Source organism: Agelaius phoeniceus, chromosome 14 (genome assembly GCF_051311805.1).
Source record: "Agelaius phoeniceus isolate bAgePho1 chromosome 14, bAgePho1.hap1, whole genome shotgun sequence".
Lineage (NCBI taxonomy): Eukaryota > Metazoa > Chordata > Aves > Passeriformes > Icteridae > Agelaius > Agelaius phoeniceus.
In genome coordinates this window covers 5,385,592-5,405,875 of record NC_135278.1, presented here as the reverse complement: position 1 = coordinate 5,405,875, position 20,284 = coordinate 5,385,592, and the positions used below count along the sequence as shown (strand labels likewise).

The window sequence follows — 20,284 nt, the reverse complement described above, 5'->3', positions numbered from 1 at the left end:
CCGTGCCGCCCACGGGAGCGGCAGCGCCGGGGTTCCGGCCGGGTTCCGCCCGGCGGCCGATGCCCGGGGCGGAGCGGCGGGGGATGGCAGGGCCGGGCCTGGATGGGACGGCCCGGCCCGACCCGGCTTAACCCCACTCGGCTCGGCCCCGGGCCCGGCCTCCGGGGCCTGCGGGCAGGCGCGGGGAGGCGGCGGGTCCGGGGGGCGGGGGACGGCTTAGCGCGGCGCACGCGGCGCGGCGGTCACGGCGCGGGTGCAGGTAGGTCATGGCGGGCCCGGCCCGGCCCCCGCCCGCCGCCGCCTCACGGCCAGGGCCACCCGCCCGGCCCCGCCGCCCCGGCCCGGGGGGACGCGGTGGCTGTGGCGATGTGCTGCGCCCTCTTCCCTCCCGGCCGCCCCGCCATGGCCGGTCCGGTCCCACGCCTGCGCCACACCCCCTCCCCTCCGGCCCTCCCTGCCCGGCTTGGCCGCTCTGTCCCCGCTCCCGCTCCTCGGCCTGGCTCTTGCGTCCCTTCCCTCGCCCCTTTGCGTGGCTCCCCCCGCATTATGTCCATCTTTTTGTCTTCCTGTTTTTTTAGATCCCACCAAAGCTCGGCCTGCCCTCCCCACGCTGCTGGACAGCCCGGCTGGTCGGTGAGCATCTGCTACCCCTCAGTAGGTCGGGCAGAGCGGAGCGTGGAGTCAGAGGGGCTTGCTCCAGGCAGAGTAGAGTCCGAACCCCCAAGAAGAAGCTTTAGAGTGTCTCCACATGCCCTTAAGTCACCAGATCCCCGAGTTGTTGCCAGAGCTGGGCTGGGTTTTTCAGGAAGGCTCAGCACCCTCGTAGCCCTGAGGTGTGCAGGCAGCTCTGAAGCCCCAGCAGAAGGCCAGGCTGGCCAGCTTTGCTTTGGGGCTGTAACTGTGTCAGCACAGCACTGCTGAGCCTCAGCAGTGCTTCTCCTTGGTGCCTAAATGGCAGCTGAACTCCCTGTTGCTTTTTAGAACAGAAGGTGATAAAGGGTGCAGTTTATTCAGCACACTGACCTCCAGCTCTGGGGTGGTCCAAGCAGCATCTGGAGCAATTTCTGTCACTGTTTCCATAAAATATTTTAATGTACCCAACTTAAAACCAAATAAATTGTTGTCACTACAAGCTGCATTCCTCCTCCTGGCCATTTTGACATTTATCCATATATTATGGCTCAGAAATCCATCCAGGTCCCAGAACAGCGTTAAACTTCTGAGGTGGATACTAGATGGACAGAACATCTGCCACTCTTATTCCTGTCTATGGGGACTGGGATTGGAATCTCCCCAAAACAGCACTTAGAACAGCTCAGCCTTCTACAGCTGTGTTGATGGAAATGTTCAAGTCTCAAAGGATGATGCTGCAATCCTGCAAATTTAAGCTGTTGGGGTTTTTATTGGTTGTGATGGGGTTTTTGATAGGTTATGAAGCAGGCAGTCTTAAGAACTTGGGTTTAAAATTTGTTTAAAATATAAGTAAGCTCTCTTCTCCTTCCACCCATGTCTTCCTTCAGGCTTTGTTTTTGCTTTCTAATCCAACCTACAGCAATAAGACACTGTGTATGTTTTCAGGTGCACTGTCTGGGCGTGTGCTTGTGGAATCTCCAGTTTCTTTGGTGTGTTTGGGTGCTGCAGACACCTGTCCCACCCCAACCCCATTCCTGTCCCACCCCAACCCCATTCCTGTCCCACCCCAGACCCCATTCCTGTCCCACCCCAAACCCAGCTGACGGTTTTGCCTGACCTCAGGGTTTTCCATGTGGCACTACCTGGGCACCTTCACCAAAGGCCAGACTGAGCCTTTGAGCTTTGCAGTTCTGGGGGAGCTTGGGGCAAAGGGTGACAGCACACACGAACCTCTGCCCTTTCTGCACAGTGTCCTCTGCATGAGACCTTGTTCTGTTGTCCTGGCTCTGTCACTGCTGCCATCTCCACTGCCCATGGACACAAATGTGCATGTTGTGCTTTGGTCCTGCTCCCTGTGGTTCAGCCAGGCTGAACCAGGGCAGTGTTTGGATAGGAGACCTTCCAGGAGAGCTTACCTACAGTAGGAAACACAGTTCACTTACTGAGATGTAATTTTCTATTACTGGAGCCAGTCTTGAGCCTTCTGGTTCTGGGGATGATGACCTGTAAAAATTCCAGCTTTGAATGGAATGAGAGCAAGTTCTTGGGCATTTCTGATCATGATGGAACTTTTTGCAGTTTACTGCAGAGTATCCTGGCCGAATTCCACCTGGGGTGATTATGTTCAGCTGACTGAAAATGATCAGTGGCAATTGCTGCATTTCACTGTTGGGCAGAGTTCCACACAGGGGTTTAAATTTGTAATGTGGCTTAGGGTAAAGCAGAAAGGAAAAGAATTACAGAAATGTCCTTTTAGCCCTTATTCCTGAAGGCCTTGTGAGGCTTGTCAGACTGCAGTCACATTCCTCTAAATGCCAGTGATCCAGCTGGTGGGGCATTCCTTGGAATGCCTGTCCCTCATCACAGGATGGCAGCCAGAACAGTGGTGCTTTGTGTGGGGCACATACACATCCCCACACATCAAGCAAGGCAACAAACAGAATGGGTGAAAAAAAGAAGTAATAAAAGAACACTCAAAGTTTTCTTTGTGATGGTGCTGTTCAGGCTGACCCGTGGTTGGTGTTTTGTTCTCAAAAAGGCTGAGTGCTCCTTTGGCTCAAAAAGATAGAGAAACACTGATGTAAGATATGGAAGGCATCATGGAAGAGTATTTTCTGTTATATACGCAGCCCAATGTATAACAAGTTGTTTTTTTTTTCTCTCCCTGACCTTCCCTCCTTTATTTTGTACCCAGATTTTCTTGCTCCTGTTTGAAATATGCCTTATAACCTTACAAGTTTTCAGAAGACCACTGTGTTTCACTGGGATAAAGAATATTGCATCTGCTTCATAGCAGGAGGATGTTGTATGTGTTACAGCTTAACTTTGTTCTACTTTACACCTAGATAAAGGATGAAGACTGTCTGTACCATTTTGATTACCTCTTCTAGGGTTCAAAGAGAATCATTTCCCCTGACCTCCATTTGCTAATGGCTCAGCTTGATCTAACTGGCACACAGATAAACGTGCTGTTAAACAAAAGTTACAGTAGCAGGAAGCACCTCAATGCCCCAAGCTCCTCTGCCCGTGTCGGTGGCTCTCTGTGACCAGCCAGAAGCCGAGTGACGCAGTCCTGAGCGCTGCTCCCGAGGAGTTTGGGTGTGAATGGACAGTGCTGCCACCCTGAGAGATGAGACAAAGGACCCTGCACCCGACAGCTCAGCGAGCTCCAAAGATGAGAGTCCTGCACACCGAGCCCTGTGCTCTGTCTCCAGAGTGATCTCCGTTCCCGTTGAGCTCACCTCACTGCTGCTCACCAGTTTTGCTTTTGGGATTTAGACACCTCTTTTTTCCCCCCCGTTTCACACAAAGACTGTTAATAGGACTGTTAGTGGAATGAGCAAAGCCAGTACTCAAAGGGTTTAACTTTGTACCAATAGCACCTTTTGCCCCAGAATGCCTTACCAATGCCACCCGGCCCGCGTGTCCCAGTGTACGACTTGGCCTGACGTTTCCGCTGGCTTAGGCACCACCTCAGCCTCCCGAGCTGACTTTTAGGGACATTTCCGCACGTAGCATCTCATCCGAGAGTCAGACACCACCTGGCTGCCGGCTCCGGGAGCTCTCTCCGTGAATGTGCTCGGAGCTAAAGAGGCCACGTGTGCAGCCCGCGGGCCGATGCCGTCCAGCTGAGCTGCGGGAGCGCCCGAGGGATGGCACAGGGAGGGGAGGCAGGCGCTCCTCCCGTGCGGCTCTGGGTGCGCCGCGTGGGGGTTTACTGCGATGAGCACCGCAAAACCTGGCTCGTGGCTGCGGAAGAGGCAAGTGTGTGCTTTGAGCTTCCCCCTGGTTGTAGCGTTGCTGTTTCAGGTGCCTCTGCCAGTAACTGCCTGCTCTGTTTGTTACTTTCCCCCAGGAGGAAGGTATGCTGAGGGCTCGGATCCAAAGAGTTCAGGTTCCCCTGGGTGAGGCGCTGCGACCCAGCCAGCTCCCCCCATCCCGGCTGCCTCACATGTGGCAGCTGTCCCAGGGTGAGCAGTACAGGGATAGTAACTCTCGCGTTTGGGAGATAGAGCACCATCTCATGGTAAGGATGGTGGCAACAATAGAACATAGTCATTCCTGTTTGTGAAGTCATTTGAGACCCTTGAGGGACGGCAAAGGACTGTTACTTTGTTGAAGTCCATTAGCTCAACCGCAGTTACTGTAGACGTATTGAACTTTTCCTTGTCACTTACAGCTTGATGGTGTTGAAGAACTGCTGCTTAAACTCGTGCCTGGGGATTAATCTGGTATGTGCAGACATTACCCTGCTTTGTACTGTGCACTGTTTACTCCCAGTCTTTCTTTAATATGAATTTTTGTCTTCCAGGAGCAGTGGCTCTAGGAAGATGCCATTGTCTGTTTTGTACAATAAAAGGTTCTCTCTCCACTGAAATGCAGCCACCTTTGAGGTGGAAGCAGTTAAACAACACACAGCAGCATCACACAAGAGTTTAGGACAGGCAGTGGAGTATTGTGACCTAGTGAAACATCAGGGGGAGTTCTAGGTAGGCAGAATGTGATTGCCCCAAATGGAATTCGGCCAGGATGCTGCAAACAACGCCCTAGTGACACTGGAAACTGCTGTGGGCTGGTGCCTTGTCAGAATCTGGACAGGCAGCAGCTCCCAGCTCTGAGCAGAGGCTCAGAGGGTTCAGTCTCACCACCACTTTCAGTGACACTGGTGCTTTCCTTAGAGGTCTCCCATTCAACTACTGGTACACCAGCTTTTGCTTGGCTTTTGATCTTGCACTGACACAGTTACAAGGTGTCACAGCTGCAGAAAAATGAACTCGAGTGTCTGAAGTCCTTTTCTAATGGATTTGAACAAGATGGAGCTGTCTTCCAATCTGGTTGAGGGTTTTTTTGGACAGAGGGAGAGGATTTCCAAGAGACTTCCTCCTGAAACAAAATGAAAAGAGTCCTTCTGGTTGGCTTTATGACATATACACAACTGAGTTGTTTGGTTGATTGTTTTTTTAAATGCCTTCTCCAGCTGTGGTTCCATGACTTGCCACCAAATCCTTGGTTGTGTAAAGCTCCAGAGGTGGATTCACATAAATACATGTCTCAGTAGAAGGTCTAGAGATAGAAAACTCTTAAAATTTAGTCAGCTGTGTTAATTTGAATATTTTCTGGAATCTTTGTAAATCCAAGTAGAAAAGGGCACATTTTAACTAGAGAAAAGAAGAAGGCTTTTAAACTTAGTGACATGAAACTTCCTCTATTCATTGTCTCCATCATCATCTTTTAGCCAGACAGAGTTCTTGTGTATGTTGGCAGGCACCTGGGAGCAGCTGTAGATGTTTTCTGAATAATGACAGTGGGGGAAATGTGGAGCTCCTGAAAGATGTGGCTGCAGGACATTGTCTTTTCCCCACCCCCTGAAAAGAACCCTGATCTACAGTAACATTTTCCTGTCATTTTAGTTCCTGAACATGTCCCGGAAGGATCCCTGCCAGAAACAAGCCTGTGAAATACAGAAATGCTTGCAAGGTACCAAATGTCATTTTGTCTTTGGTGTCCTGATTTTTGGTGGAACTTAATTCTTTTAAATTAACCTTGTCCTTTCACCTTGAGAAGGAACAAAGCACATTAGCATTGTCTGGTTGCAAAATGAACAAAATTATAATGTCTGATTTTAATAGAATTGCTTTGTGCTTAATTGTAAATAATGAGACTCATTAGTATAAAGCAGATCATTAGTAACAGTAATGTGCTTGTGGAGTTCTCCATGCTGGCAGTGAGATCCCAGGTGTATTTTTGGGACTCAGCTGTGGGCAGGGAGAGCTAGACATTTATAATAAGCTCTCTTACAGTGTGGTTAGTGAGGGAGTAGGTGGATGGTATGAGAAGACTGCAGAGCTGCTCCAGGGGTGTTTGTTTCAAGAATTCTGTCAGGAACAGGTTAGGTGATCTGTCCTCAAGGTGTGAAATGGTCTTCATGTCCCCAGCAATTGTCTAGAGACAATTAGGACCTTTAATGTCCTCATGGTTTGGAGCATTCTCCCATGAAGGACTGCCTTCTCTCCCTGTACTATCTCACTTAAAAGCTGATGGTTGACCCTGTTTTGGTCCCATCTGTGGCAATGTTCTTTTTATAACATTTGTGGAAGTTATTCCAAGTGTTTTGCCCGTGTAGGTTTGTGTACAGTGTTGATCTGAATGGTTAAGTGTTGGCAGAGAAGCTCTTTGCTGCATGTGCAGTCACTGTCACTGCTGCAGTTCATGTTTTGTGCTGTGGAGCTGTCTGATGGGCACAGATGAAGCAGCTGTTGACAGAGAACAAAGCAATTTTCCCCTGTAAAAATTAAAGTACAGAGCCTTAATTGCACAGTCACTGTACCCAATGTGTGAGATGGAGGGTGGGAGCTGCACCTGTGGGAGATGTTGACTTCTCAAAAGTCATTGTTCCAAAGATCTTGCTGCTCTTTTGTGAGACTGAATGCCTGCTGTAAATCTCTTTTGTGTTCTCCTGTCTGTGTGTGACTTTCAGCAATGCATCCTTGACAGATGATGGTGTGCCTGAAGGTAGCTACAGTTTTAGAAACAAAGCTGCAAAGGCAGAGGGACAGTTAGGAGAGCCTTGGAGCACTCATCAACTGCAGATTATGGCAGAGAGAGATCAGCTCTCGTCTCCAAGGGCCTGCCGTGCCTCCTGGGCTGCCAGCTTGCAGAAATCACCACAACCTTTTTCTCAGGCGTGATCTCTGTGTTTGTATTACAGCTCACTCACCAACCCAGTTAGAGAATTCATAGCTCAGTGATCACAGCAGCATGGTTTGCTCATTAACCAGAAGGTGTTCACTGCTGCTTTCGGGGCTCTCCATGGGTGCTGTGTGTCTCACATGATGCTGCTGTTGCTTCTTTTAATCTTTTAAAAGTCAGAATGCAGCTGTGTAGTGCTTGCAGAGCTCATCCAGGGCAGAGCAGGGGGCTGTGCATGCCCTGTGTTTCTGGGCAGACAGGCAGGTGGTTCTTAACTCAAACCAGACCGAGTCTCTTCCTGCAGGATTCCTCTCTGAGTCACAGCGAGCCACAGCCTTAGATAGCTGTGAGCAAGAAAATGATGGAATGCTTGTAAGCAGCTGAAGAGCTGGGCAGGGTGTGCTCCCTCAGGGAACAAAGCCTGTTCCTCTCTGCAGACCTGGTGTCTCCTTCTTTTCCAGCGAACAACTACGTGGAGTCCAAGTGTGAAGCTGCGCTCCAGGAGATGCGGAAATGCTGCGCTCGGTACACCAAGGGCAGGTCCGTCTGTTGTTCAGGGTTTGAGAGGGAAGAAATGGAGAGAGAAAAGGCTAAGTTGACTTCAAAAGGAATTTCCCCACCACCTCAGTAACACAAAGCATGGACTCACTTGAAGAGCTCGTGTGTGTTTTTTCAAGCCTTCTTTAGACTTTCAGAAAAGCCAGATTGCTCCTGGAACACACCGTTCAGCACACCAAAAAGCATTACACAGTACCAACATATGGCCTGGTTAACAAACTTTATTTTCTGTACGAAAACATAATCTATGTTGCCTCTGCATCACACCTGTGAAATGTCAACTTGATGTTTTTAGGATGCTTACCTTACTCTAATCCATCCTTGCTCTAAAAATGGAGAATTGGAACCGAGTTATTCTGGCTTCTGGAGCGAGAGGTACAGGAAATGAGCTCAGAAGAGTGAGTTTAAACATGAAACAAACCCATCTTGATACAACAAAGGTAGTGCTGCCACCGTGCAGTAGTTCCAGACAACATTTGCCTGTCCAGTGGTTCAAGCTCAAGAATGGGCATCAGGTCTGATGATTGTTCCTAAGTCTTGTATAGATCATGAGTGACTGCAAGTCACTTTGCCTAAGTGCCTCACTTTTCCACTGGACAGAGTTGTTTATTTTATATTTGAATTGCCTACACGCTGCTATTTGCATGATAAAGATAAAGATGTTACAGGAATATAATTTCAGGGATTGCTACAGGGATAGGATATTTTTTTAAAAAAGCAATATTCATTTGAAAGATTTGACTGTTGATACAAAATTTATAAATTTATGTCTAATTGAACACCTTTAAGCAATATGCTTTGAATCCAAGTCTAGTTAAAACTGCTGATACCCAAAGGCCTGTCACAGAGCCCTGGGCTAGATCCAAGAACTGACTTAGGTGCTGCTTACTGAACAAGCAGTTGTAGGCAGTTACTTTCCACACAACATTCCAGACTCACTCCCAAGCCAGCTGTGTCTGGACCCCAGGAGAGATTTCCAGAAGCTCTTGGCCATGCAGCAGAATTTCCTGTGACCTGTAGGAAGAGCTCATAGACAGGTTCCTGCACCACCCTTCAGAGCTGCCTGTCTTGCTGTCCCCTGTAGCAGGAGTCCAGGCACCCAAATATCAGGCTCCCAACCCACTAGCCCTAACTCTGTATTAGATCTAGCCGTAAAGGACTTTTGTGCTGTGATCAAGTACAACTTACTTATGAAATAGAGCTTCTATAAACCACTGAGGTCTAGGCACAATAGTTGTGTGTACTGAAGCCTAGAAGAGCAAACCATCTGTATTCACTGCTCTGAAATACCATGGTACAAAATAAACGACTGGAACATATTGTGGTCTCTGCTTGTTTGTCGAGCTGCAAGCCAGGCACCTTGGCTGCCATTCTCAGCCCAGAGCCATGTGAGATCATGTTTCAATAGAAGCTGCTTGATATTTTTGTAACTGGGGCTGAAGATCAGAATAATTTAGGGCTTGTCTTCCCCTCCCACTGCCATCCCACTCAAGAAAAAAACCTTTAAGACAAAACAGGGGTTTAGTGTCCCTGAAAAGTAGGGAAAAGTGATGACAATGTTGTGAATCACCTCAAACACTGACAAGTAGCTAATTTTTCTCTTTTGCCCTATCTGAGCAGGAACAGTGGAAAGAAAGTCACTAATAGATAAATAGATAAAATATATATTTAGATATATTTAGAAAAATCTAGATAAATAGATAAAATATATGTATTTAGGCTTCTGTTGCACCTATGAAAAAGAAATAGCCTTGTCTCCATGCCCATTTGAAGTTGGGTGGAACAAATTTTCTCAGCAGAGGCAACCCAGGCTGGCTACAGACCAACCTCCTGCCCTAGCAGCATCCCACTTCTTGGGAATATGTGTTGATTGGTGCCAGGATGATCATGGAGAGGGATTTATTGGGGTAGCCCAGATTACCTGCATGGATGAGGGGAGGCTGGTACCCCCATAAACTCATTTATGTTGGAAAAGACCTTTAAGATCAAGTCCAACCATTCCCCCAGCACTGCCAAGTTGACCACTAAGTCATGTCCCCAAGTGCTACCTGCCACATCCTGCTGCTGTGGGTGCTCCCCTCAGTCACAGTGAGACTGGTTCCCAGGAAGCCAACAGACCTCACACAGAGAAGCATTTAGAGCAAAACTGTTTAATAAAATATCACTTCAACAAGCATTTACATACAATATATAAAACCACTTTAAAAGCCTAATGTGTTTGAAATCGTCTCAGAGTGTAACAGATGTCAGAAGTTGTTGAAACAACACTAAAAGGAGCAGGAGTGGGGAGGGGAAGGGACACCTCATCTTGGCACCTGCAGCAATGAAAATGCATCCCCACAGAGACTGTTCCAGCATCAAAGCTTCCAGTGTTGCCCCACAGCATCAAACAGTGCCAGCCATGAGCCCAACACCAGCACAGCAGAAAGATTTGCCACATCCTGATGTGCTTATCCATTCCCTGCCTACATTCACATCAAACTCAGCATCAATGTTAATTGTTTTCCCTTTCAGCAGCATTTTAGCTCCCTCTCTGGGCCATTTCTCTCTGTAGCAAACTGGGACTTGAGCAGAGCTCGGCCCACCTAGGGCTGGGCAGAAGTGACTTACTTGAGCCAGAAAAGCATCCCTAAGGACTGTTAATGATTTGCTTTGAGCTTTGTCGTTGGAGACAGCTTTGTGGAGATCAGTGCATCTCAGAAGTTGTGTTCTGCAGCCCACCCAGCCAAAGAGCAGCAATGCTGTTGTCCTACACGAACAAGAGATACCTTGCAAGACCAATGCATCTATTTATGCATGTTCACATCTGCAGATCCTACAGAAAAAGAAACCAAATCCCAAAAAACCCCACCACTGTCTGTAACTCCACTGCTAAACAGCAATTTATTGAAGACCTATTTGCTGCATCCCATCACTCCTGCAGTCCAGGATGGCCTTTAGGGAGGCCATTGTTAAAGGATGTGAGCCCAGCTACTCCTTCATTTTCCTTGGCCATGTATGGCAGGACAGGAGCAAAGACAGCAACTTCTATCTCCTGATTGCCTGCAGCCTCTTTTCAGATCCTGAAGGTGAGGAAAACCTCAGCTAAATCAATGTGGTGCTATATGGACACTTCAATCAGCAGAGCTGAAACAAAATTACCAACTGCAAGTGCTCATTCCAAACCCTCTAGTGGAAGAACCCAGCATTTCAGCTCTGCCAGCAGCTCTCAGGGGAAGATCCCCTTTCCAGCCATACTGAGAGCAGCAGATCACAAAGCCTTGGCACAGCACTGGAAATGGGGTGCAGCTGCTGAGCCAGGTGCTGCAAACCACCCACCCATGAGTGTCACTGTGCCCTACCATGTTTCCCATTGAAAGATGAGCTGCCTTTCACATAAAATCCCACATTCTGGGCAAGAACTCCTACCTATACCTGCTGGAGGACATCACCACGTTGCCAGACAAGAATCTGTGCTTGCAGAATACCCTGGGGGATGTTTGTTTGTACTGCACACAACTGCACTGAGTCAGACTGTCCAAAAACAGCTCAGCTCTACACCTGGGTTGCCTCATCTCCTGCAGGAGAAAGGCTGCAGCTGATGGAATAAAGCAAACAGCTTTTCTTGTGGAAATGGCAAACACAAAGAAGGAAGGAACATAACTGAGGCAGAAATATGCAAATGAACTGCTCTCACAAGAGCATGGTTTGGTTTTCACTAAAGTTTTGTCATTTCAGTTGCTTGCAGAGACCAGGGAGAAGGAATTTGTGCTCTTCAGAGGCAAGTAAAGGACTGCACTCCAGATTTCACATCATCCCCCTTTCTCCAGTACAGCTGGCAACAGGGACCTGGACCAGTACAGTGTACCCTAAGCAGGGATGCATTTCCTGTCTACAATCCTGTCCCACATGGTTACAGCTCAAGGAGCATCACCCATGCCAAAGTGACCAGAGAAGGCTGTGGCAGACATGGAAAGCCCAGTCAGAGGCCCAGAGTGATTTACAGTAAGTGGCACAGCCAGGCTGGGCCTGCTGGAAGCAGGAGAGAGCCTCAAAGGCTGAGCAGTCAGGTGGTTCTGCAGAACAGAACTTGGTGACTTTCAGAACACATGATGAGGAAAGGGCCTGGAGAGTCAGCCTCAGTGCTCAGTTTCCATCAGCAGTGCCAGTGCTGCAATTCCAGTATGGGGAAGGATACCAGCAGAAACAAAGCCAAATGGCCATTTATGTGCAGTGAAACAGCAGAGGGAGGGCAGGAAAATCCATATTCCCCTGTCCTGGACACAGCTCAGGCAGCTTTGACACTTCTGCATCCACCCCAGGATTGTCAACCACATTTTGGATTGCACAGATCACCTCTGTGCAGAGGGAAGCAGAGGTGTTCCAGATACCAGGGCAGGAATACTGAAAGCTAAATTGTAGTGAAGAGCTGACACATATAGAGTGGTGAAGAGTCTGACACAATATACTGGAAGACAAAGGTACACATAACAGTCCTGAGCACCTGCAAGAAGCACATTTAAGAGGTTTCTCTGCCACTACATTTTTATGAAGTTGAAACTCATCAGAAAATTTGAGTCTGGGTGTATTTGGTGGGAAATCATGATACACTGGGAGTTGTAAGCTTCCAGACCAACCCCAGCACACTAACAGCCCAGACAGAAGAAAAAGGTGGAAATCAGAAGCAGCGTTGTAAGAAATAAGGGCTGGAACCTGTGAGCAGATGGGACTGAGTCTGTTGGCAACATCCTTTGACTTCTAAGTGAGAGATAACAGCAGTAGAGGAGGGGAGGGGAGGTTGGGCACGAGAGGAGAGTGCAGCTTCTAGGATGCCATTCCAAACATGAATCCTCCAGCAAACCCTCCAGTCAGGATAGCATTCTTCTTCAGAAATATGACCACCTAAGCAGGGGTGAGAAGAGACAACAGTGTTCAACAACATCAGGCCACCCACTGACCCTCCTGCTAAGAAGAAATCCCTCAGTCAGGCTGTTCTTGAGGCAAGTGATGCTTACAGAGATGCCACTGCTCAGATTTGGGAAAACTTCCTACCTAATGACCTCCCCTCCCTAAGTGCACCAGCACACAACCAGATCTTCACCCTGCTCAGCCACGAGCAGCCAGCTCCTCCAGGAGAATGTTGTAGGAAATGATGTTTTCCTAAATTCTAGGCAGGCAACATCCACAACTTTTGCCATCTCTCCCATTTTGCTGTCATGCAAGAATTCCCTCCTTGTATTTGCACAACTGAACATCTGTAACAGCTGAACATCTGTAACAGCTCAAGAGGCAATCCTGTTTTCTGCTGTCCCTCCAGCACATGCCCTGGGAGAGCTGTCTCACCTCATCCACTCTGCTTTTCACTTCTGGAGGCATTTTATCACCACTGGTGTGAAATTTCAGCTGCTGCTTGGCTTTGTTCATGTCCCGCTGTATTAGGTTCCAGTCCACCTTGATGTATCCTGTGTGGTTTGCAATCTGGAGTTTTGAGGATTAGAAAAAAGTTCCTTTAGTCCTGCATAACCACGGCTAAACAGCCTCCTTGCTCACCCACCTTCCCTGACCACAGCCACCTCCCACTCACTGGGGGGCACACTGGCTTAAGAATTGGACAGAACACCACCCTGGAGCTGTGTCAAGTGTTCTGCAACATTTGTCTCCCACAGTAGTCCCCAGCTGCTGGGCACACACTGCAGCCTAGCCTGCTTCAGCCTCTGTTCCTCAATGTAAAGCTGGTATCACCTCCCCCTCACAACTGCCATAGATATTGCTGGGACTCCCTGCAGTTCTCCTGCTGCTGTGGGTGGACACAGCTATTAATAGCCCATTCCTCTCAAACTATTTTATCTGCTCAGGGTGATTCAGCTGTGGAACTCCCTCTGCCCAGAGCAAGCTTTTGACTTTCAGCAGAACAAGCAGAACCAGGAGAGTGAGGGAGAATGAGTCACACACAAGACCTGAGGAGCAAACAGGTGAGAGCTGAACAAGGCCTGAGAGCTGCTCTAGCTGCTCCAGGATGCCCCAGATGCATGAACACATCCCAGCAGCTTCCCTCAATGCCAGGGCTCATGGAAACCAGCAGAAGTGGTAGAGGATGGAGAGAGAGATCTCCTTTCTCTCCTCTTCCCCAGTGCTTTACAGCGAGCCCCATCTGTGCTGGCTGGACTCCTTGGGAAGCCAGGCTGGCAGGAAGCATGGCACAGATATGGGTAAATCCCTCCTGACATGCAGGGCTGCTCCTCCAGGGACACCATGTCCACAGCCAGACAGCTGAAGCTGTCTCGTGCTCCACTCAGGCTCTCCTGTGCCTTTGGCCTGGCCTTTGGTAGCAGATCCCCAGTGGATGTACACTGGCAATCCTGCACTGGTTTATGCACACTGACCCTGCTTTGCTGTCACATCCCTGTGCCCTGGGGAACACAACTTCTGACATTCACAGCCACACAAAGCCCCTGGCAGAGAGGGGTCTGACCCCACATGCCCCAACAGGCAGTGGTTCCTAGAGGGACCTTTGTCCCCAGCAGCACAGTTCTCAGAAAGCCTGGGCTGCTGTTCATACACACCTGAAGAAGGAAAAAGCCTCCTCCCACTGCTGTCGCTGCCAGCTTTCCAACTTTCTGGAAGAGGAATCCAGTACACCTACAAATCAAGCAGCATTCAGTCAGGAGAATGAAACACCTCACACGAAACTCATTGTGCTTCCCACAGGCAAGGCTGCCTTTGGCAGCAGTTACCCAAGACTGGAGACAGCCTGACAAGCTGCAGAAGAAACCCATGTGCAACCAGAGAGAAGGATTTGCATCCAGACAAAATTGATGCTTTATAGCTTTTCACTTTGTGCTGGCACATTCCAGCCTTTTTCTGTTTGGTTCTTATGTCTTCAACCTCATCCTTCTCCCAAAAGAGTAACCAGAAACCTGTGATTTCCCAAAATCAACAAGTGATTTTACATTTTGATGTTGTTTTTTTTTTAACTGGTATCATCTCTGAGGGGAAATTAAGGAGCACATGTGCTGCTCCATGACAGAGCACGGGGAGCAAATCACAACCCTCTTTCTTACTTATTTGTAAAGTAAGCAGCAAACAACTACTTATTTTACCTTTTCATTTCTCAGGAGAGAAAAAAGATGGAACAAGCAAACAGCAGTGATCTAAGGCTGGTCTCCAAAATGGGTACCTGCTTTCAGCATGAAAAACATTCCTGCAGCCAGCACCACCCCATTGCTCAGTCAGGCAGCCATGGGCTGGTGTGCTGTGCCACCCAAACCACACTTCCCTTGGAACACAGTTTCCTTATGAGAATTGCAAACAACACAGCAGCCTGCCTTGACCCATTTCTGAATACACTTAGAGAAGATACAAGAGAGAGGTGGCCAGGTCACACCTCTGTGAGAAGACAAAGCTCTGTCATACACTGTTAAATAATTACCCCATTGCCAGGTGAAGATGAGGGTCATGGTAAGAGGCAAAGCAATGATTACACAAAATTTTCAACTGAAACGATGCTGTGGGAATTAAGTTACAAATAGAGCCACACTCAGTCCCAGCTACAAGTGACAGGAAACCCTGGGAACTGTGAGCCCAGGAGGTTTTTAATGCAGATGCCTAAAGCACACCCACCTCCAGTGGAGAAGGCATCCTTGTTTCAAGGGGTTCATATCTGCCTGTCCTAATTCAACAGCACCACTTTTTGCCAGAAGTTAAAAATAATTACGGACTGGGGCAATTTTCTTCCCTTCGAGACAGTCCCGGTGCTTTAAGTTACAGAGAGCATTTAGGACGTCCCGGAGCTGAGCAGACCATGCCAGGGGACAGCAGGCTGAGCACCCGCCTCCTCTGAGTGACTGCCACACGATCGCCCAGCACCTGTCCGTGTGACCCCAGGGACGCAGCCAGCGCCTGCCGTGAGCAGCAAGGGCAGCCCCAGCCCCTCTTACCATCCCGTGACCCCTCCGATCACCAGCTGCGTGGCCACATTGTACTTCTCAGCGCTCGACCCCGAGCTGGGGGCGAACATCTTGCGCCACCATGGTCTGTTCTTGGTGTACTCCGCCAGGTCCAGCACGTTGAACGTGTCGTCCTTCGCACCTGCAGGCACCTGGAGAGGCTCAGTGCTGGGACCACGGTACCACAGCCCCCAGCCGCTGCCCGGTGCCTGCCCAGGGGCACAGCAGCCCTGCCCAGACACACAACTCACGGGGGCCGGCACTCCCCAGGCCTCCGGCAATCCCCACGTCCCTCAGCCCCCTCCCAGGGCCTCCGGGACCCCGTGCCCGGCACCGCTCACTCCCTCGGGACCCGTGCCCGGAGCCGCCCCCTCGAGCCCTCAAGCGGGGCCAGGCCCCGGCAGCCGCCGCCGCCGCGCGGTGCAAAGGGAGCGACCCCGCGCTCTGCAGCGGGGAGGCCGAGCTGGGGGAGCCGGGGACCCGCCGCCAGGGGGAGAGGGGTGGAGGGACCCGCGCCCCGAGCCCCGAGCCATCCCCGGCCAGCCCAGCCCGGCCCGGCCCGGTCCGGCCCACCTCCGCCCGGCACCGCCATGACGCCGCTGCGCTCCGCGCAGGCGCGGGCACGGCGCGCGTCACCGGGAGCGCGCGGCAGCGGGGCCGGGGGAGAGGGACCGGGAGAGAGGGACCGGGAGAGAGGGAACGGGAGAGACGGGCGGGACAGGGACGGGGAGAGGGGCGGGCACGGGGAGAGGCAGGTCGGGACAGAGGGGCGGGAACGAAGAAAGGGGGGCCCGAGGGGAAAGGGGCGCAAGGGGAGGAAGGGGAGCGCTCATGGGGGCAGCGGGGCCGTGGCCGTGCACGGGGCGCGCCCGGGCCCCGGCCGTGCCCTCGGCTGTATCCCGGTGGTGCTCTCAATTGTGCCCTCGGCTGTGCCCCCAGCTGTGCCCTCGGCTGTATCCCGGTGATGCCCTCGGTTGTGCCCTCAGCGATGTCCCGGTGATGCCCTCGGCCGTGTCCCGGTGATGCCCTCGGTGCTCCCCCTGCAAGGTGCCCGGTGCTGCAGCAGCATCGCGGCCCCGGAGCGGCTCCTCGGGGCCCTTGGGGTCGTTGGCGCTCCCGCCCGAGCGGCTCGGCTGTGCGGTAACAGCGCTGCTCCAGCGGCATCCAGGGCGGGACAAAGGCGTTCCTAAAGCCCACGGTGGTTTGCTCCCTCTGAGATGGGAGCTCTTGCTTGGCTGCACACGCGTTTTGCCATCCGCTGGAAGGAGCCCAGGCCCTCCGGTACCCTGGGCACTGAGCAGCCGGGCACACGAGCTCAGGTGTGCTGGGAGCAGCACGGGGGCCCTGCTGCAGTGCAGTCAGCCAGCACACACAGGCCTGCTGTGCCTCTGCTCCGGAGCTGATTTGGGCACCTTGGACATACTGCCTGGTAGTTTTGCCATTTTTTAAACATTTTTAACATTTTAGTGTTTCCCCTAAAATAATGACACGTCTGATTTCGGAGCCATTAATCACTTGAGCTCCTGTAGAACAAATGCCACCCAATTCCCAGCTGGGGAAGCTGCCCAGGGTGTAGCAAAGATGGAAATCCTGAGACACAACAACAACAACAACAAAAATCATGGAGAGATTGTGACAGAGGGGACTTGACCCTCATTTGGGGTTAATGGAAAGCAGTGTGTGAGTGGGAGCAGGAGTGCAGGTGGCGTGGGATGGGTAGGGGAACAAACAAACACTCTTCTAGGAACCAAACACTTCTAGGAACTAACAGCAGCACTCATGTGCCCTGGTGAGGACATCCTGCTAGTAAACATCCCAGCACCTCGTTACCCCTTGCACGTAGGTCGGAGGTTTTGGGAACTGCTTTTGGGAACTGCAGGAATGTCCCACGTGTTTCCAGGAAGGTCCTTCGTGTTTCCTGCACTGCCCTGATGAGGGGGAACTGGCTGGAGCAGTGTGTGCATTCAGACCAAAGTGACACGACAGCACTTGCTGGGAACAGGAGGAAAAGATGTGGCTGGGGAAGGGATGGCTGGAGGCAAGTTGTCCTCTAGAAATCCAATCTGAGCACCAGTGTCAGGTGGTGCTGGGATCTCCTGCATGTCTGGTACATGACAGGCTTCCATCCTTGTCCAGCAAATGTCCTTGGTTTTGTCTCCCCTGCCCTGAGCAAAGGGATGCCCTCATACCTTGGGGCCAGGCAGGTCTCTTTTGGTACCTCCAGCGGTGGGCTGTGCTGCAGATGATGCCAGGGGCATCTGATGGCCTGGGTATCTGCAGCATGGCCTCATCTTTCCTAGCACATGTGCACCTTCATCTGGTGAAGCTGCTCAGCTTCCTCCAGCAGGATGACAAGGTGGAGATGCAGGCACAGCCTGGTGTGGTGGGTGCAAGGACAGAGCCCAGCCCCTCAGCAGCCCACAGCCACTGCAGCTCCCTGCCAGGCCTTCCTGCTGTTCAGCTTTGGAGGCACAGGCATGAAACACCATTCCCTGTCTCAAAGGCTTTCTCTCCCTCCTGGCACCACCACAACCTTCCAGCCTCCATGGCCAGGCTGAGCCCACCAGCCCATGGGAGCTTCCAGAGAGTGTTTCTGCTGCCTGACTCATTCAGAGACACCTCTGATGTGAGGAACAAGAGAGAGAGCAGAAATGCTCCACTGACCCACTTGCTGCAGGGAAACCCAGCAGAGGAAAGCAGGCTTAGTTTTGGGACCTCCTCCATGGCAGTATTTCCACTCTGATGCTAGGGTAGGTCCATCAGGGATGGATTTTCTGGAGACTCAGGGGTGTTGGCATCAGCCCTGCTGCACTGCTGTTCCCTGGGCGTCCCTGTGCCTGTGAGTTTCCCCTTCAAGAACTGCACTGGGCTGCAGCCCCTCTTTGCTCCATCTCTGCTGGGGTGCAGTAATTTGGAAGTGCTGATATGAGGGGCCCTACCTGGTCCTCCAGACAGATCTGTGCCATGTGGCACAGCCATTTTCCTGCTGCCAGGGAGGGTGAGTGCCCTGTGCGTGGCTGCTGCTTCTGAGCTGCTCAGTGTTCCTGAGAAGCTGTCATGAATCACTTGTTCTCTCTCACACACACAAAAAAAAAAGTTCCAGAAGAGATTAGACATGGTTCAAATGCTTCTGACTAATTTTTATCTGCTCCAGTTCTGAGAACTTTTATGTTATTGTTCTGAGAAGTGCATATTTCAGGGAAACAAACAGCCCTTTCTGCGTGCATGTGGGTCCTTGGCTCTGGCAAAAGATGTTTTCTGGGAGTCTCCATGGCAGGAGCCTGTTGTGGCTTTTCCATCACATTTGCACAGGAGGACAATGCCCTTGGGGAGGGCAGATGAACTCCAGGCAGGACTGGAATGCCAGTGCCTCTCTGCAGCTTTCTCAAAGGCACAGCTGCTGCCTGGCCCAGCCATGGGTGTAGCTGACAGTTTGCAGAGGCTCCCACATGGGTGTGCAGAGCCCTTGGAAGCTGCACAGCTGCTAATGGCACCCACTGGCTGGGACCATGCTTGCTCTTGCTGGAGCCTTTGGGGTTCAGCTGGGTGTGCTGGGCCAAGGAGGAGCTGGGCTCCCTCTGCATGTCCAGCTGTCCTTGGCCTGATTTGCTCCACACGGGCTCTTGTGTGCCTGCACAATGCTGCTGCTGCTGTGTGCAGCTAAGGCCAGCATCTGGGCCCCCTCCCCAAGTTACTTCCAATTGTCACACCTGGATTCCCTTTCCCACAGCCTTGAGTATCTTGATAATATTTTCTCTCTTGCCTGCTGGGTTAGACCTCATTTCTCAGGTTTACTCCTATTTCCCTGGGCCAGGAACCTGGAGCTGCCTCCCAGTAGCTGAAAATGGTTAATTCAGCACTTGTCAGTGCCACAACCATTAATTTCTGACTGTGTCCAGGCTCCTGCCACTGCAGCCCCCAGGATGCTGTTCCTGACTGTCCTCTGTGACCTCAAGCTGTTGTCATCCCACGGTGCCCAGAGCATCCCTGCCAGGGTTAGAGCCAAGAAGTTTCTGTGCTGCCCCATGCAGAACTCGGGCACCCAGAGCTGGACCACCCCTCCTGGCAGCCTGTCCCAACCTCCCACATGCCCATCCCCTGCTGCCACCCCTCAGCTGCCCTCTTTATGGTCATGTTGTCTGCCTGGCAATGTTTTCCCCATCTGCTTGTTCCTAGAAGCCTTTCCAGATGAGTCTCACAGCACCAGGAGATTCCCAGATGGGATGACTAAAACAAAGTCACATCCATAGCAGGGGACACTGGTGCCTGAGGCACAGCCCAGATCTCCCATACCTCTCTTCCTTCCAGTGTTGAGTACTCCTCTGCTTCACTGCAGTAGGGCAGGATGCAGAGCACCCTGGGGCATCCCCAAACGTGACACACCACTTGCTTTGCCCTAAAATACTTGCTGGAAAAAGTGAGGTGAGTTGTTGCTCACAAAGAAAAGGAGCCCCAGGTTAGTCATGGAGCCAGCTGTGCATGTACAAGCTGGAGAAAATGTTTCTTACTCACTCTTTGCCTCCCTGGGAGCAAGGTGGGTAGTGTGGGGGAATCAGTTTCTGCCCTGTGCTGAGTATTCATGTCAGAGACCCCCAAAAGCCCATCCCTCTGTGTCCCTCTGTTTCCCAGTCACCAAGACCTGTCACATGGAGTCTTCTGCACACACTGGGGCTGTCACCAAAGGGGTCACTGGCCCTGTTGCACTCCTGCTGCCCTGTGACATGATTTATGGGACATTTCTCCACCTCACTCATCCAGGGGATGCTGGGACCATGCAGGGCGTTCCTCCTCATCTTCCTGCCTCCCTGAGCCAAGGGACAACCACGTGGCAGTGTGTGTGCCTGAGCACACGTGTGTGTGCACTGATGAGGGGAGGGGGATTTCATGAGCTTTTAAAAACAGAGATTGAAAGTTTGTGAGTAAAATGAAAGAAATTTGTAAAAACATTTCAGTGCATCTTCTCTGAGCTCTACTGCAGG

General features: G+C 51.3%; 3 protein-coding genes across 4 annotated transcripts; 2 read left to right on the top strand and 1 right to left on the bottom strand.

Annotated features, from left to right (window-relative positions):
• The first annotated feature begins 176 nt into the window (after positions 1-176).
• On the top strand, positions 177-5,610 carry MTCP1 (mature T cell proliferation 1). The gene is made up of 6 exons (XM_054641159.2): positions 177-259; positions 579-633; positions 2,828-3,893; positions 3,989-4,159; positions 4,313-4,364; positions 5,544-5,610. The coding sequence occupies exons 3-5, from the start codon at positions 3,786-3,788 to the stop codon at positions 4,358-4,360; spliced, it is 327 nt and encodes a 108-aa protein (XP_054497134.1). The 5' UTR covers positions 177-259; positions 579-633; positions 2,828-3,785; the 3' UTR covers positions 4,361-4,364; positions 5,544-5,610.
• Positions 585-8,699, top strand: CMC4 (C-X9-C motif containing 4). 2 transcript variants are annotated; one of them, XM_077186014.1, is made up of 4 exons: positions 3,989-4,103; positions 4,313-4,364; positions 5,544-5,610; positions 7,284-8,699. In XM_077186014.1, the coding sequence occupies exons 2-4, from the start codon at positions 4,317-4,319 to the stop codon at positions 7,451-7,453; spliced, it is 285 nt and encodes a 94-aa protein (XP_077042129.1). In that variant the 5' UTR covers positions 3,989-4,103; positions 4,313-4,316; the 3' UTR covers positions 7,454-8,699. The 2 variants fall into 2 exon arrangements, with proteins under 2 accessions (XP_054497138.1, XP_077042129.1); XM_054641163.2 differs by lacking the exons at positions 3,989-4,103; positions 4,313-4,364 and adding an exon at positions 585-633.
• An 815-nt stretch (positions 8,700-9,514) lies between these two features.
• FUNDC2 (FUN14 domain containing 2) lies at positions 9,515-16,032 on the bottom strand. The gene is made up of 5 exons (XM_054641158.2): positions 15,879-16,032; positions 15,297-15,447; positions 13,923-13,998; positions 12,703-12,837; positions 9,515-12,261 (listed from the first exon to the last, which is right to left on the bottom strand). The coding sequence occupies exons 1-5, from the start codon at positions 15,895-15,897 to the stop codon at positions 12,184-12,186; spliced, it is 459 nt and encodes a 152-aa protein (XP_054497133.1). The 5' UTR covers positions 15,898-16,032; the 3' UTR covers positions 9,515-12,183.
• Positions 16,033-20,284: the final 4,252 nt, after the last annotated feature.

Excerpts from the sequence above, each read along its gene's own strand:
- MTCP1 (XM_054641159.2), top strand. The coding sequence starts at position 3,786 with ATGGCACAGGGAGGGGAGGCAGGCGCTCCTCCCGTGCGGCTCTGGGTG. Across the intron at positions 3,894-3,988 it reads GGCTCGTGGCTGCGGAAGAG|GAGGAAGGTATGCTGAGGGC; the intron begins GCAAGTGTGTGC and ends ACTTTCCCCCAG. Across the intron at positions 4,160-4,312 it reads AGATAGAGCACCATCTCATG|CTTGATGGTGTTGAAGAACT; the intron begins GTAAGGATGGTG and ends TGTCACTTACAG.
- CMC4 (XM_077186014.1), top strand. The coding sequence starts at position 4,317 with ATGGTGTTGAAGAACTGCTGCTTAAACTCGTGCCTGGGGATTAATCTG. Across the intron at positions 4,365-5,543 it reads CGTGCCTGGGGATTAATCTG|TTCCTGAACATGTCCCGGAA; the intron begins GTATGTGCAGAC and ends CTGTCATTTTAG. Across the intron at positions 5,611-7,283 it reads AATACAGAAATGCTTGCAAG|CGAACAACTACGTGGAGTCC; the intron begins GTACCAAATGTC and ends CTTCTTTTCCAG.
- FUNDC2 (XM_054641158.2), bottom strand. Across the intron at positions 13,999-15,296 it reads ATCGGAGGGGTCACGGGATG|GTGTACTGGATTCCTCTTCC; the intron begins GTAAGAGGGGCT and ends CTTGATTTGTAG. Across the intron at positions 12,838-13,922 it reads GAGGCTTTTTCCTTCTTCAG|ATTGCAAACCACACAGGATA; the intron begins GTGTGTATGAAC and ends TCAAAACTCCAG.